The sequence below is a fragment of the Myotis daubentonii genome, chromosome 4 (genome assembly GCF_963259705.1).
Source record: "Myotis daubentonii chromosome 4, mMyoDau2.1, whole genome shotgun sequence".
NCBI classification, from domain to species: domain Eukaryota; kingdom Metazoa; phylum Chordata; class Mammalia; order Chiroptera; family Vespertilionidae; genus Myotis; species Myotis daubentonii.
In genome coordinates, this window is record NC_081843.1 from 113,455,146 (window position 1) to 113,471,534 (window position 16,389).

Sequence of the window (16,389 nt, forward strand, 5' to 3'; positions counted from 1 at the left end):
CTCGGCGTTCCCATGGGCCGGGAGGAAAGGGATCCCCATCATTTGCCCGCGAGGTTTCAGACTCGCACCCCATATACAGTGCGCTGTGCTCTGTGACTTGCCACCTCCCCTCAGTTCCAGTAAAAGGAGAATGAATGGGCAAGAATTCTAACACAAAGTGCCCTCAAAAACACGTTCATAGAAAAATACGTTCCACATACACAGTGGGCAAAGGAGGCTTACGGTGCGAGCATGTGACACACGGTTTATTCCTGCGTTGCTAGTTAGTCCTTATTGTCGTATTTTCCATCCGAACAACCATCAGCCTCCTCTGCTCACCCTGTTCTTGGATCAATAGGCCACTGAACGCCGCGTCAGGGGGCAGCCTGGACGTGGCACTGGGTCACGGACCCGCGGGCAGGTCCTCTTGGCCCCGAGTTCCAGACGACAGGGCGCAGCGGGTCCTCCTGCGTCCCCCTCGTCTGCACACATGTTCTGCCCTCCTGCCGTCACCCTCCCCGGGGACAAAGGCGGGCGCGCACGAGGTGCTGTGGGTCCCCGTGAGCCCACGCCGGCCTTCAGACAGCCAGGCCCCTGGTGTCACAGGTCAGCTGCGCCGGCAGCTCCCGGTTCACCGCTGTGTGCGAGGCTCCGGAAGCGACTTGGATGCAGAGCAGCTGGGGACCGGCGGCCTCGGGACCGACGGCACCCCTCTGCTCCCGCAGGGGCCCGGGATCGCTGGCCTCGGAGAGCAGGGCAGCGCGGCAGGAGCTGCACACGCAGCGCCCTCCTGGTGATGCTCTGAAGTGAGGCCTGGCAGCCAGGGGCGGTCTGGGGTCGGCACCTGCAGCGTCCAGTTAATGGCGAACCCTTAACGCCTGCCTTAACACCCCGCCTGCTCTGCGGCGTGGATGGAGGGCCTGGGAACCTTCAGTTCTTTTTTGTAAGAAATTGGTAGTGTTAGGAATTGGGAGGATACAGACTTTAAAGAAGTATAAGGAATGCTTCAATGTCCGCACGGGAGAAAGGCTGTGAAAAGGCCGTATGCACCTTCCGATTCATTTCTTCAGGATAAACGTCTGCGGCAGCGTCTGGACATCTCTCTACGACGAGACGGACTGTGGGTCGGGGCCTTCCGGGTCTTTCTTTCTGCTTTACCCCTGTCTGCCTCTCAGCATCCCAGGCCTGCCATCAGCAATAAGTCCACGCAGAATGTATTCTTCCCTGCGCAACTGGCAAAGATGGGCCAGAAGAGAAAATGCCTTTCGATGATGGGGCTGTGGGGAAGGGTCCGTGTGAAAACCTGGCTGATTTCATTATAAAGTGTGGTAACCCTTTGAAACAGCAATTAAACACTGTATGTAGCGCAAGACTCCCAAGTATAGTCAGACCATTTGTTTTGCTCAATAGTCCTGGAAATCGTTCTGTGAGAAGACAGATGCGTGCAGATTTTTATCCAGGGAGCTATTTGTCAATATTTTTAGTGTAAAAAAAGAATGGAAAGCAACCTAATGATGTACTATTCAATTTTATTTATACAAATAGAGCCATTTAAATGTAAATTCAGAGCGGTTTAGAAAAATACTCCACAAAATAGAAACAGCACTCATAGAAGAAGTGAAAGAGCAGGACAAAAATCTTCTCATGTTATAGTACCCTTATGTTATATGATATAGTAAGTTACCCTTAGTATATATTGTATGACATAGTATGTTGCCCATAATATATTGTATGTTATATGATATAGTATGTTGCCCTTAATGTATTGTATGTTATATGATATAGTATGTTGCCCTTAATATATTGTATGTGTTATATGATATAGTATGTTACCCTTAATATAGTCTCTGAGTTATATGACATAGTGTGTTACCCTTAATATAGTCTATGTGTTATATGATATAGAGCATATGGGAGAGACGGGAGTGAGACAGAAGCAGAAGGGCGATCTCTGAATGGTGGTGTTACAAGTTCCTTTTTGTTTGTTTTTCTATTTCTCATCTAATATAATGAGCCTCTGACCTTTGTAATCAGAAAAAGTACACGTTTTTAGAAAATACGTAACACATTTATAAAGTAAATTTTACCCACGACTTACAATTGATATATACGTACTCTTCTTACTTTATTGGTTTTCCTATTTGTGTTTTGTTACTAAAAGGTATTTTAGTTCCCATGCTTTTTGGCGCTCCACTTGCTCCGTAAGTCGTATATTTGAACATTTCCCGCAGGATAGGAAATACTTTCATATCCACTTTGTTAGTAACGGGCAATTGTAAAAAACTGCGTCAGTGTGTGCTGTTCTTTAAGTGTTTCCTTATTCTTCAGTATTCATCTCCCCCCGATTTCTGCTGTACGTACGTTTTCCAGGTGGGAGTGGGCGCCGCTGTGATTGGGGGATGGCTGTGGTCCCGGCTCCCTCCCCGCAGGAGAGCCTTGGAAAGGCCTCGGCAGTCTGTGCCCCTCATCACATCTCCGGGTGCGGGTACGCTCTCACACCTCACTGTGCATATTCACTTCCTGTGTTTACGAAGAACGTGCCGGAGGTCAGGGTCAGAACATCATGGCCACTGGCTGCGGGCCCTGCCTGACAGCCCCTGAGCTACAAATGGTGGGCGCTTTTTTAAAGGGTTGTGGAGGGCGGGGGGACCCACACGGCCAGCAAGAGGAATGCGTGGCAGCGAGTCTGTGTGGCCTGGACTCCTGGAAGAGTTACCATCTGGCTTTTCCAGGAAAGTTTGCTGAATCCAGAACAAGAGGCACAAAGAATGGTTCATGCACTTGCGGCTTAGTCTTGTCTTCGTTTCTGTCTAATTTCATAGCTAAATTGGCATATTTTTATATCTAAATTTGCATATAGTTATAAAGGTTCTTACTCTGAAAAACACAGATGTTGTGACCCATGCTATTTTAAAAAATCGCTGCGTGAATAATTTTTAGCCTTTTAACCTTTAAAAGGATTACTAGGAAAGAATGAAAAGTTCAGTTTTCTAAATAATGAAAATGTGCGCAGTGTTTGCATATATTTTAAGGGGAGCATGCAGGAAGCGGAGAGGCTAAGTTATTATACATAAAATGCTGCAATTTGTCCTACACCTCAAAAGTGAAAAGACTGCCTGGACTCTGTCATTCGTTGAATTCCATGAACCATTAGTCATTAAAAATGCTTTCTCCAAATCCTGTGACAGCACCCACCATTTGTGGGCAGTGTTGTGCTCTATTAGCATTACCCGGATGTACGTGTGATACACGGCATTTTCATCGCATACTTAACTGTGTACCGGGTACTGTGCTCAGCAGTGCTGAGGTTGGGCACGAGCTCAGTACCTGGCTTTCCCACTGACATTTTAAAAAGTTTATTGTTGAAAGTATCAGAGGTGTCCCCCTTTTCCCCCACTGACCCCTCCATCTCGCTCCCACCCCTCCCAGGCCTTCACCACACCATTGTCTGTGCCCATGGGTTCGGCAGAAATGCATCTAAGGCCTCCGATGACTTCTTACCTGCCCTTCGGCAATTTGTCCCTCCCTAAGCCTCAGTGTTCTCATCTGCAAATGAGGCCGGTAGTGGGATGCTTGTGGGAAGGCGATGGTGAGGCCCTAATAGGATCCCCCCTTACTGACCCACCTGGTTTCCAACACAAAAGGTAGTTGATTGAATATTGAGCTGATGAAGCACCTGCATAAATAAATAGGACACACGAATTCAAGTCCCAGCTCCGTGCCGAGTGAGGGGGGCTGGCCGGCTCCATCACTTGGGCCTCGGTTAGTGCCTCTGTGAGTGAGTGCATGTGATCGCGTGCGTGTGAGGTCCTGAGAGCAGTTCTGGCCCAAAGCGCTCACGAGGACTTGACCATTAACTTCTGTCATGTCTGCTCTCTTTATAGCTGGCTCCCTCACTGGGTGCAGCATGTGTAACCAGAATTTTATAAAAATATACAGCATAGAGACTAGTATATACAGGGAATAGAAAAACCATTGTTTTTATACTCTTTTGTTAACTTAAAAAATACGCTGGCTTGTGTCTCTCCCTGCACTGGAAAAAAGTTGGTCTTCATAACATCTTAGTGTGGAACACACCTGTTGTTACTTGTTTTAATGTTGATGTGTCAGACTTTCAGAGCTGCCTGTGAGAACAGTGACAGTGGCATGGCAGACACCTCGACCGGTTTCAGAGCCACTGGTGTCTAACACGGAAGGAAAGTTCCTAGACACGTTACTACTGGGGCAGTAAACTCCCCCCCGCCCCCCGCCCCTGTCAGAAACTCCTTTCTGTCCCTAGAAGCAGTTCTGCGCTCTTAGGGGGCACAGTGAGAGAGAGGAGCCAGGTGGGAAGGCTTTAACTTGCCCCAGAGAACAGGGGTGTTCGAACCTGTGAACCAAACAGCTCTTGGACTGACACACGCACGTTCCGGTGGCCAAAGGTGGAAAGTTGTCTAGATGGATCCAGTAGGTCTAGGAGAGGCGATCCAACCACGTGGAGTCAGTTAATTCAGGTCCACAGGCATGTCCGAGCTCTCTGGACATCAGGGACAAGAGCTCATGATTAATTTTTTAATATAAAATAACCTAGGACACCCCGTCTTTTAAGGAAATTGAAAATATTGACGTTAATCTCTGCTTCCAGGGAGTATGGAGCCATTGACGACGTAGATATTGATCTGCATGTCGATGTCAGCTTTCTTGATGTAAGTATCAATTCATGCAACGTGACCGCTACCTTTAAAAAATGCTTATTTTTATGGGAGGAAATCTAATTTTTGCTATAATGCTATTAGTAATGAATTGGCTTTTTCAGAGCGATTTATGAAAAAATGCTATGACTGGTTGAAGAAACAGATTATATATATATATATTTGTGTTGGTTTTTAAATATCCTCTGAAATTTGCAGTCTCTTAGTACAGTACTTCAGTATTTCTTAAGTTTTCATTTTTATTTTCATGTGAAAAGGCAAAGATTAAAAGTATGTTGGTTTTCTTTTCACAAACCGTAGGTTTTACGATAATTTGTAGGCCTTAATGATTTATGCATTTCTTCAAAATAAGTTAAAAATATTTTTTATTTGGGAAAATACGTCTTGGCTCTACAAGATGACTAATTCATCTTTAAAATATATTTATTTGCACAGGAGGAGATTGCTGTGGCTTGGGAAGTGATTCGAACAGAACCTATAATTGTCCGACTACACTGCTCACTTACACAGTATTTAAATGGCCCAGGTTGACTTTATTTCTCTATTATTTTGAGTATTTAGTTGTGCGTTGTGCATTGAATAAGATGACGGTGCATTTGGTAATTCTGAGAGTAATTGCAGCTATCTTGGTAATGACATTTAAGTACACTTGCATCCTGACAAAGATGGTTTACCGCCAATGTGACTACTAGAAAGAGAAGCATGTACCATTTAGTTCTATAGATTTCAGAAGTTGACAAGCGTCTGTGAAATAAGCACATTAGTACCGAAAAGAGAACTTTGCGTATAGGAGAAGCTCAAATTCTGTCTCTGATCCTGAGATTTAATGTTAATGTACGTTTCTCTCACCTCTGAATCCTGATGAACTCAGCCTCAGTGTAACATATTTCTGGTTTCGAAAATGGAGATCATCATAATAGTTTTTGTACTGTGGTCCCTTAACTGATGACTTTGCTGTATCTCAACTGACAGCTGTTTACGACAAAGGACCCTGCTATAAATCTTTGCGAGACTTACTGGATTAAATTCCTTTTTCCCCGCCTACTAACTTAGGCGCACCTGCACACACACACACACACACACACACACACACCAGTTCTCTGCTGCTGCTGCATAACAAACCACTGCAAACGTAGTGGCTTAAAACAGCTCCTCTCTCACCATTCTTCAGGGTTCAGCGGGGCAGCCCCTGCTTGGAGTCCCCCAGAGTTTGCAGTCAGATAGATGGTGGGTGAGGCCCGTGTCATTCAAGGCTCCACTAGGCTGGATGCTCAGCATGCCGGCCTTTCAGATACGTAGCAGTCATCGCAGGTGTCAGCTGGGGCTCCTGACTGGAGAGTCTACCTTGCCTGTGATTCTTCATGGGGGTGGGGCTTCCTGTAGCCCAGCGGTTCTCAACCTGTGGGTCGCGACCCCTTTGGCAGTCGAACGACCCTTTCACAGGGGTCGCCTAAGACCATCCTGCATATCAGATATTTACATGACGATTCATAACAGTAGCAACATGACAGTTATGAAGAAGCCACGAAAATAATTTTATGGTTGGGTCACATGAGGAACTGTATTGAAAGGGCCAGAAGGTTGAGAACCACTGCTGTAGCTTGGTAACGGGTCCAGCGCAAGTGATCCAAGGGACACCTGGCCAGAAGCCCAGTGGATCTTCCTCTGTTCTCTGTTCCTCAGAGGAAGAGCCCTCCCAGAGCCCAGGGCCAGGGCGGAGATGGCCGCTGGCCAGGCTGCCGCCATCCCTCACCTGCCACGCAGGCTCCGCTGTGGCCTCTGCACCGTGTCCCTCAGGCACGGCCAGGACCTCACACCTCCTGTTCCTTTCCACATAAGAAAGGAAGCCGTCCTTTCCAGCTGACGCACTACACAGGAGCAGCTCTCATTCTGAAAATGCTTCCATAGCCACCTCTTTCCTTTTTTTAAAAAAAATGTTTTTGTTGATTTCAGAGAGGAAGGGAGAAGGAGAGAGATAGAAACATCAGTGATGAGAGAGAATCATTGATCGGCTGCCTCCGGCACGCCCCCCACTTGGGAATCGAGTCTGCAACCTGGGAATGTGCCCTGACCTGGAATCGAACCATGACCTCCTGGTTCATAGGCCTCCTTTCAATCACTGAGCCACACCGGCTGGGCTGGTCACCTCTTTTCCATATTTGTATGACGTATTCTACTTAAGCAATCCTCAATACAAGTCACAGAGTAAGTTATGTGACTTAATGTTAGGCAAAGACAAACAGATGTTTTTTCATTTTGTTTCTTTCAAATATATATAAAGGTAATAAAGAAGAAAAATGATTACTCATAATCCCGCTACGCCGAGAAAACGGTAAATAGTTTGTTTTCCGTACCTGCCTGGTTGGCTTGCATAAATCGGCGTTGAGTCGATAAGGAGTTATGCATCGCCATGTCCTGAGCCTCTCCTCCAGTCATTAAACCTTCTAAAACGGGGTGATTTGTGGTATCTGCGCAGTGTTCCAGCCTGTCGCTGTGCTCTGCTTTCTTTTCTTTTTTTTAATATTGTATTGATTTTTCACAGAGAGGAAGGGAGAGGGATAGAGAGTTAGAAACATCGATGAGAGAGAAACATCAATCAGCTGCCTCCTGCACACCCCCTACTGGGGATGTGCCCACAACCAAGGTACATGCCCTTGACCGGAATCGAACCTGGGACCCTTGAGTCCGCAGGGCGACGCTCTATCCACTGAGCCACACCGGTTAGGGCGTGTTCTGTTTTCTTTAGCGATTGAAATGCACCACTTAGTTGTACTCCGATGGTGGTGAAAGGAAGAGAAGCCCTTGTCAGAGCGTGTTTGGTTCTGAGTTACCAGGTGAGGAACGAACCTGGGTCAGTTCACCTGTTCCCCCAACTCCACGCTGAGAGGAGAACGGGCACGCCTTTATGTAGTCTTACCGCTGCTGCTCATTTTTAAATATAATCTTCGATTCTAGGCAGGGATTTCCCTTCACATTATCTCTTTAAAGACTTGTCATGATTGCCTGGTTTTATAAATATTGTAACGATTATATGTCAGGTCATGTTTAAGTGGTTTTACCATTCAGTGTCACTTACTTAGCGTCAGAACTCCTCCATCATTTAATTTTTTCATCTCTGTTAGTTGATTCACATTTTTAATCGTTTGGAAACCAAAGGAACATGAGGGTTCTGCTTTGTCTTTTCATACCTGAGAACGACCCCTTGTCTTGTGAACAAGAGCAGCTTGACCAAGTACAACCTTAGGGGTCCTAACCGTTCCCCCCAAAAGCAGAAATGCCCCAGAAAAAATGACGCCAGTTTCTATCTGAAAGTGTTGGAATTTTGTTTCTTTGTAAGAAAACTCTTTTGGTTTTGTTTGTGTTTGTTATATGTATTTACTGGGCTATTTTTTCTCTTCATATGGTTTTCAAATAGATAGACTTAAATCACCTGAACAACTTTGATGACGTTCTTGGCTGTGTCTCCGCTATCTGCTCGCCCTGATGAGCGTAGACGGGTCTGACGCCTCTGTCTTCCATCTTTCATCATCTGTCTCAGTCCTTCATCCTTCACCCCGAGAATTTATAACTTCATTTCACTCAGCGAATGTTTTCATGATTCAGCCTTTGATTGAATGTCCCCTCTGTTTTCAATTTGACTCCCACCCTTACCGATCCTGCTTCCTCTTTCCCATTAATCGCATCTGTTTTATTTATGCAACGTTACTCTGAATGTTGTTGGGAGCATAAATCACGAGTCTTCCCAGATTGATTATTTTATTCCCGGAGATGGGGTTTTGCTTTGCTCAGTGTTGAAGCAGGTGTTGAAATGCACTTCTTTCAGAAATTAGTGTGATTTGGGCCTAATGTCTTCCATTAAGAAGACGGAAGAGAGAATCCACCTGTCCTGTGGGTACACGAGCTCTGACAGTGGAGGGGGCTGTGACTCTCTCTGTTGATGCCGCCCCCCCCCCCCCCCCGCACCTGCCCTCCCTGGCGTCTTCAGGCTTCACTGCTGGCCGCTCACCTGGGCTTCCCCATCAGACACAGAACCGCTGTCTCCCCCTGGATCCCACCTGTGCCCGCCCTCTGGTGTGATGGGTGTGCGATGCCTGGGCCCAGTGTCCTTGCCTCAGGCTGGAGAACTGCGTGGTGTGGTTTATGCTCCAGCGTTACCCTCAGGCCAGGCCCAAGCTGAGACTTGGCCCTCTTCCTGCCTACCTCCCCCTCCCACCCCCTATTGGTTTCTCTCCTGGGAGCAATGCCATAGGGAACTCTTACCCCCAAGTCTCCGCTCAGGGTCTAGATGGGGGTCACGGGGAAGGAAGAGGTCAGCGTCTGCTTTGGGAGGGGCCTGCCAGCCCAGCCCTTTGGGGCACTGCCCTGGGCACATGGCTCTGCCCTCCACCGGCCCCTTTTTCCGAGATGTGTTCACGGTGGTCGGCCTTAGCTTCCTCCTCTTTCAGAGAATGAGGCGTTTGGGGTCAGGGCCCCTCAACATGGGTCCATTCGTTCTATTTGTAGGAAAATTCTGGAAGCACCTCACACGGGGTGGAGTTACTCCAGGCTTCTGCTCCTGTGCCAGTTAGGGCGAGGCGGCTGCAGGCGGTGGCCTTATATTGCCCTGGGACCAGCACATTTTCCTAGAGGCATTCTCCCCGAGGGGCAACATGATTTAAAACAGGCATTAATGTGAAATACAGGACATCAGCAAGAGGCAATGATACTAAAAAGGAACATAGAGCTTATCATTCCAGAAAAACAATTAGGTTTCATTTCACTTTATGGCTTGGATTATTGCAGAAAAATAAAAAAGTGAGGAAGTATCGCTTGGCTGTTTTGTATTGTGTCTTTGAGGGTTTCAGCATTTAGAGTAAAATTAGCTGGCAGGAAAGGTAGGGCTGATCCGAGGTGTGGGCTGACCTAGTTCGGAGTCCCTTTTGAAAAGCGTGTATCCCCGGGCTCTGGGAAGGTATGAATAATACCCGTGTGAGCTCCTCTGATCCGGTATCTGGGAGTGAACAGGAATGAGAAGGACTGAAGAGGTGCACTTCCTTGAAATCAAAAATAAGGATTATTTTCATTGTGCACAGGGAAATGCACTTTAAAAAGACACTGGTGTTATGATTTCTATAATGCTGTATGTTTCTTCCAGAATTGCTGGAATATAAGTCTAGTTTCTGACCTTAAGGGCAGGGAAGCTTTTACTTTAAAGAGGTAAACAATTAACTTGAAAATGTTTTTCTGTGCAAATCATTCTTTTTTTGGTGCCTCTTGTGTTTGCATGATCAAGGTATTAGAAGAATTTCCACGTCTCTTAAGCAGCCCTTCCCAACCAAAATTATAAGAGACAAGGAAAAATTGAATGACTTCCACTTTTTTTTAAAATATGAAAACACTTTACGGGTATTATCTGTGAAATACTCCTTAAAGCCATTGAATGATGGGTGGTGGGTGACTTTTCTGAGAGGTTATTAATTTCACACACACAGTTATTAACGCACAGAACTGCGTGTATCTGGTAAAAATATGAAGCTCATGCCAGGGCCTGCAGTGAGCAGAAGTCGCCTGTGCCTTACTCTCATGCTCTGTTATTTTATTCCAGAAAAAGGTGTACGTACAGCCCTGGCAGGTGGCTCAGTTGGTTGGCGCATCATCCATATACCAAAAAGGGTGGGCGGTTCAGTTCCTGGTCAGGGCACATACCTCGGGTGTGGGTTCAACTCCTGGTAGGGGTGCCTACAGGAGGAAACCGACTAATGTTTCTCTTTCACATTGATCTCTCTCTCTGTTTATCTCTATCTCCTTTCCTCTCTCTCTAAAAATTAATAAAAACATATTTTTGGGTGAGGATATAATAAAAAGGTGTATGTACCTCTCTCTTCCACTGAAAGAATAGTGTTCACTGTTCCTACACATTGCTATTTACAATTAATATGTTTTTTTGAAGATAATTCTTCATTATTATACGCATTATACATTTATATATACACATATTATACCTTAGTATATAGCATAATGATCAAGAATGGTCTTCAAGGCATCTGTATAGAAAGCATCAAGAGATGGATAGCACCGTGTGCCCTATTTTTAAATGTGTCTATTACATGTTATGCAATGTATACACATGCATGTATCTAGCATTTCTTACATGTACACGCACACACGGAGTTACATCTATAACTTCCCAGTTTCCTGGCTGGTTGACTTTCACCTTCACGTTGTGACTGATGTTTCTCTTTTCAGTGCCCACTGTCGATGTCTTTCAGATTTCCACCAAAGAGCGATTCGGATTGGGGCACCAGCTGAAAAAGTGAGTTTTCCGCGGAATGAGAACTCCGTGTCTGTTCAGGGAGCGGGTTCTCACCGGCTCATCGCTGCCCCGCGTGTTCAGTAAGCGCTCTTCCCGTGGCGCTGGGGGAGGAGCTCCCGGCGATGCTGGAGCTGAGTGGGCACTAGGTTGGCAGAGCGATGCTGGAACCCCGGCTCCTCCCGCTGCTCCCCAGGTGGCTCTCATAATGCTATTGCATTGACTTATTTATATATATATATATATATATATATATATATATATATATATATATATATTTATTTATTTATTTTTGACAGTATTACAGATGTCCCCCATCCCTTCCTTTTGCCCTCCTCCGCCCAGCCCCAACCCCCCCTCACCCAGGCCTTCACCACACTATTTTCTGTGTCCATGGGCAATGCATATAAGTATGTAAGTTCTTTGGTTTAAATCTTATCGCAATCTTGGATTAAAAAAACCTTCAAAAATTAAGTGTAAAATGAAAACCTTCCCTTGTCCTGGGCTCAGAGGTGAACTTACTACGAATTGGAATTATGCACCGTTGGCCACGGGTTTACACCTTCTTTTCTCGCCACCTCTACAGCTGAAAAGACCCCAGATACTTCCTCCTGTCCGCGGCAGCCTGAGCTGACCTCCGCTAGCTGGCAGGCCAGGGTGGGGCCGGGGGTCTGAGTGCTGTACGTTCTGGTCAGCTGAGTTAGTTGGGTAAGATCTGAAGGGCAGTGAGAAATTCCTATTGGCTTAGTGCCAAGAGCCACACCTGCCTTTTTGAACATCACACGCTCACAGATGTCAGTTCGTGTTTGAAAACGCAGGTACGGTCCCTCCGCCGTTTCATTACCCCGGCTCACGAGCGGATGTTTCCTCACTTTCTTTGTGACCATGTGCAATAGTAGCTCCTTTCTGCGGGTGTCCTGAGAATTGAAGAGAGAATATCTGCATTTGAGGGTCATATTTTACTTCCTGGAATATTGTCAGTTATAAACAAGTAATGGTACCATTTCCTGTTGCCAAGCAGCCTGTGCCACAAATCACCGAACAACAAGCAATGCTGAATTGACCTGAAGGGCAAAGTGTTTCGGTTGTTGCTCACATAACGTTTCACTGTCAAGGTTCCTTCTACGTGAATACCCACCCTGAAGGGCCCACTGCCCCCGGGGGTGGGCGCAGAGAGGGTGCTGTGGGCCCTTCTCCGGAACAGTGCCGCCCACGCCCACCGGGTGCAGTCCTTCCCGGGGCAGGGCTGGAGATCCTGCTCAAACGCGCTGAGATCGGTGACCAAATGCCCGCCTCATGATGGTCACTCAGTTTTTTTCAAAAAGCCACCGTGTTTACCGGTGCAGTGAGCGGTGCTGACGTGACGGGCTGACTTCAGGTTCCTCTGGGAGTCCGTGTCACCCGCTTGGTGTATTACTTGGGACCCGACAGTTTTGTTTTTTACTGCCCATAAAGCAGCGGTTCTCAACCTGTGGGTCTCGAACAATGAAAATACATCCTGCATATCAGATATTTACATGACGATTCATCACAGTAGCAACATTACAGTTATGAAGTAGCAACGAGAATAATTTTATGGTTGGGGGTCACAACATGAGGAGCTGTATTAAAGGGTCGCGGCATGAGGAAGGTTGAGAACCACTGCAAGAAAACCACATGAGCAATTCCAGTAAAAAGAAATTGACGTTTCTTGTACCTTAATAAATAGAATTGTAACTATTAACAAAAGATTTTTCAAACTGCTTCCTGGCAACAACAAAATAACTCAGATTCCCTCAGCCTGGCCTGTGCCCTCTCGCAATCCGGGACCCCTCGGGGGCTGTAGCCGTGTGCCAAGTGGCAAGTGGCCTGGGAGGAGCCTGAGCGGGGGTGGGCGCCCGCTGCTGATGCTCATCCTGGCCCGCTGCGCTTGCCACCGCCTCTTGGCAGCGCTGCCGCGGAGTCCAGAGAGGCCCCCGCCACAGCTGCACTCGCCAGCTGTGAGCCCAGCTTCTGGCTGAGCGGTGCTCCCCCCCGTGGGAGCGCACTGACTACCAGGGGGCAGCTCCTGTGTCGAGTGTTTGCCCCCTGGTGGTCAGTGCACGTCACAGCGACTGGTTGTTCAAGTCATTCCAAATGACCAGAACAACCAGAAAGACAGGTTGACCGGTTGCTATGATGCACACTGACAACCTGGGGGCAGATGCTCAATGCCGGAGCTGTCCCCTGGTGGTCAGTGCGCTCCCGCAGCCAACCTCCCGTGGCCCCTCCCTCCGGTTGGCCAACCTCCCGCAGCCCCAATTGGCCCCGATCGCTGGCCAGGCCGAGGGACCTCACCCGTGCACTAATTCGTGCACCGTGCCTCTAGTAGTCTTTATAAATCTCTATGTACCCTCCTTCTTTTATCAGTTCTTCTGTCATTTATATTTTTTAATTTTATCACAGTAATTTATTAATAATAATTCGTAAAATCATAAAAATTTCTGTAGGGTGCTTTCTACATACGAAAACATCTTGTGTGATTCTCACATAGCATCTCCCCAGTCACTACTGCGTGTCTGTTTCCCTTTGGTAAACGCATTCTCTACGAAATTAACACCCGGATCTCGTCGTCCGTGGCCTCGGCACGTGGTAACAGACTCTCTGGTTGACAGGATCATGCAGACCTTCGTCACCCAGCAGTGGAAGCAGAGCAAAGACAAGCCCAGCTGCCTGCACGGCAAGAAGCTGTCGGAGAGGAAGGCGAAGTCCCCCCTGCACTTGTTTTCTACCCTGCGCAGGTGGGTACCGCGCCCTGCCCGGGGCGAAGGGCTGGGCTGGCCGCTCTGGCACTCAGCTCCCAGCGTCCTTTCTGTTCTCTCTCGTGACACTTCCAAGAACGGGCCAGGCACACAGATATCCATCAGAGTTTTGTTTCTTTTTCTTTTTTTTAAAATATATTTCTTTATTGATTTCAGAGAGGAAGGGAGAAGGAGAGACAGAGAAACATCAATGATGAGAGAGAATCATTGATCGGCTGCCTCCTGCACACCCCCCACTGGGGATCAAGCCTGCAACCCAGGCATGTGCCCTTGGCAGGAATCGAACCTGGGACCCATCGGTCCGTAGGCCGACACTCTATCCACTGAGCCAACCCGGCTAGGGCCAGAGTTTTGTTTCTTAAATGGACTCAGTTTGAATCCGTGGCTTTGTAATTGCAGTTTCCTCCACCTATAGTAGCTCCGTGTAGGGCTCTGGGATAAGTAGAAGAGGGAAGTCCTGGTAACCTGTTTTGCTTTTCAGGGAAAACACATTTCAGTTCCTGTGGTCTTTCCACAGCTGTGGCTGGGCGATCTGTGTGGCGGGGGGCTGTGTGGGGGGGGCTGTGTGGCGGGGGGCTGTGGGGCGGGGGGCTGTGTGTGGGGGACTGTGTGTGGGGGGCTGTGTGGTGGGGGCTGTGTGTGGGGGGCTGTGTGGTGGGGGCTGTGTGTGGGGGGCTGTGTGGCGGGGGGCTGTGTGTGGGGGGCTGTGTGGTGGGGGCTGTGTGGTGGGGGCTGTGTGTGGGGGGCTGTGTGGTGGGGGTTGTGTGTGGGGGGGCTGTGTGTGGGGGGCTGTGGGGTGTGCACACAAGGTGGGGTGTGTCACGCAGCTGGGCTGACGGGGCCTGGCCAGGGCCCTCCGTGGTCCGGTCTCCCCCGGGCCCTGCACTCACTGCAGTTCCATTCTGAAGGTCGCCCAGCTACCCGCCCCCCGGCTGCGGGAAGAGCAAGTCCAAGCTGAAGGCCGAGCAGGATGGGATCTCCAAGACGCACAAGCTGCTGCGGAGGACTTGCTCCAGCGCCGTCAAGGCCGAGGACTGCACCCCCAAGGCGCCCCGGCCCTTCGGCCGCTCCCTGTCCAGCGACCCCAGGGCCGAGCAGGCCGTGAGCACCCTCAAGTCGCACAAACTCCTGGCCCGGCCCTGCCCCGCCGCCCCCAGGCCGGAGGACTGCGCCCCCCTCAAGCCCCACAAGCTCTTGACTCGCTCCTGCTCGGGGGACCCGCGCTGCGAGCCCGGCGGGAAGCCCCAGCGGCTGCTGGGCAGGTCCTACCCCAGCGGCCTCCGCGTGGAGGAACTGTACGGCCTCAAGGCCCACCGGCTGCTCGGCAAGGCCCCTGCCGGCGCCCCCAAGGTGTCCCGGACCGAGTCCGGCCCGGAGCCCAGCGAGGGCAGGCGGCTCTCCCTCACCTCAGGGCTCATGGGCATCCTCACGCCCTCCTCCTCCCAGCCCGCTGTGCGTAACTCTCATCTTTAGTTCAAGGTTAATCGGGGTGGCAGGGAGCGTTCTGGGCATTGGTAGGGAGCTGATAGAGGAAAGCAGTGCGATCCTGTTGTTTTTTAAAAATCCGTGGGTTTTGTAAGTACTGTTGTGCATAGCGGGCATTTGCAACTGGTGCTGGGATGTCCATCTACACTAATAAAAGAGAAAGATGTAATTGACCGTACCTTTGCAACACCCACCAGCCAATCAGGAGTGAGTATGCAAATTAACCCAACAAAGATGGCGGGTTAATCTGTATACACAGGCGCTGAGCAGCCAGGGGCAGGGCAGCCACTTATATGCGCACCGGCACCAAACGGCCTGGGTCCCGGGGATGGGCGTCCTCAGGACCAGGCCTCTCTGAGCCTGTAGGCCTGCACGTAGCCCTGGAGTGGCCAGGGTCCCAGAATGAGCCCTGGCCACTCTGGGCCTGCACGCGCAGGCGCTGAGCAGCTGGGGGCGGGGCGGGAACATCCCTGGGATTCAGGCGCTCTGAGCCCGCATGTACGCAAGCAAGCTGGGGTGGGAACGTCCCCCACAGCGAGCGAGCAGACAATAGGGCCCTGGTTGCCCCTGGCTGTGGCAGCGAGGGGCAAGCAGTTCCCCACAGGGGCCCCACAGAGAGCAGACACCAGGGCCTGCAGTGGCATTAAGCAGGCAGGTCGCAGAGAACAGAGAACCACGGGGAGCAGGCCTAAGCCATCAGTAGGACATCCCCTGAGGGCTCCCAGATTGGAGAGGGTGCGCGTCGGGCTGAGGGACCCACCCCCAATGCACGAATTTCGTGCACTGGGCCTCTAGTGTTGATTATATTTGTCTTAAGAAAATGTATTTGAACATATTGGTACTTTGAGGTAGACGTCCCTTCAAGCCCATTCTTACCAAAACTTCTTAGGGCCTGTAGGGTATCATGTCAGGGGGTTCACAGAGCATCTCCTTACGCAGGCTGAAAGTTTGATGTTTTGTGAAGTGGGCGGAGCTGGTCTCTAGTTTTCTCACCTAAGTGGTGGAGGACAAGGCTTGTCTAATAATGAGCTTTAGGTGATGTCCTTCCTGTCGTGTCTAAGGAAAGCTGGGCCACTAGCACCATTGCTTGTGGCGAGGAGCAGCATTCGTGGCGGTAGCTCTGCCTCACCCAAAGCTGCTCTTGGTGTCTGTAAACCCCGAGTCA

At 49.2% G+C, this 16,389-nt stretch overlaps 1 protein-coding gene across 4 annotated transcripts in view; it reads left to right on the forward strand.

Annotated features, from left to right (window-relative positions):
• PARP8 (poly(ADP-ribose) polymerase family member 8) overlaps window positions 1-16,389 on the forward strand; it is a 141,557-nt gene that overhangs the window by 83,704 nt on the left and 41,464 nt on the right. For 3 of the 4 annotated variants that reach the window (XM_059695003.1, XM_059695002.1, XM_059695000.1), the window contains 5 exons: window positions 4,604-4,664; window positions 5,106-5,196; window positions 10,896-10,962; window positions 13,593-13,718; window positions 14,648-15,191. In XM_059695003.1, coding sequence (XP_059550986.1) covers window positions 4,604-4,664; window positions 5,106-5,196; window positions 10,896-10,962; window positions 13,593-13,718; window positions 14,648-15,191 — 889 coding nt within the window. The remainder of the gene's footprint in view (window positions 1-4,603; window positions 4,665-5,105; window positions 5,197-10,895; window positions 10,963-13,592; window positions 13,719-14,647; window positions 15,192-16,389) is intronic. The other variant, XM_059695001.1, reaches the window with a different exon arrangement.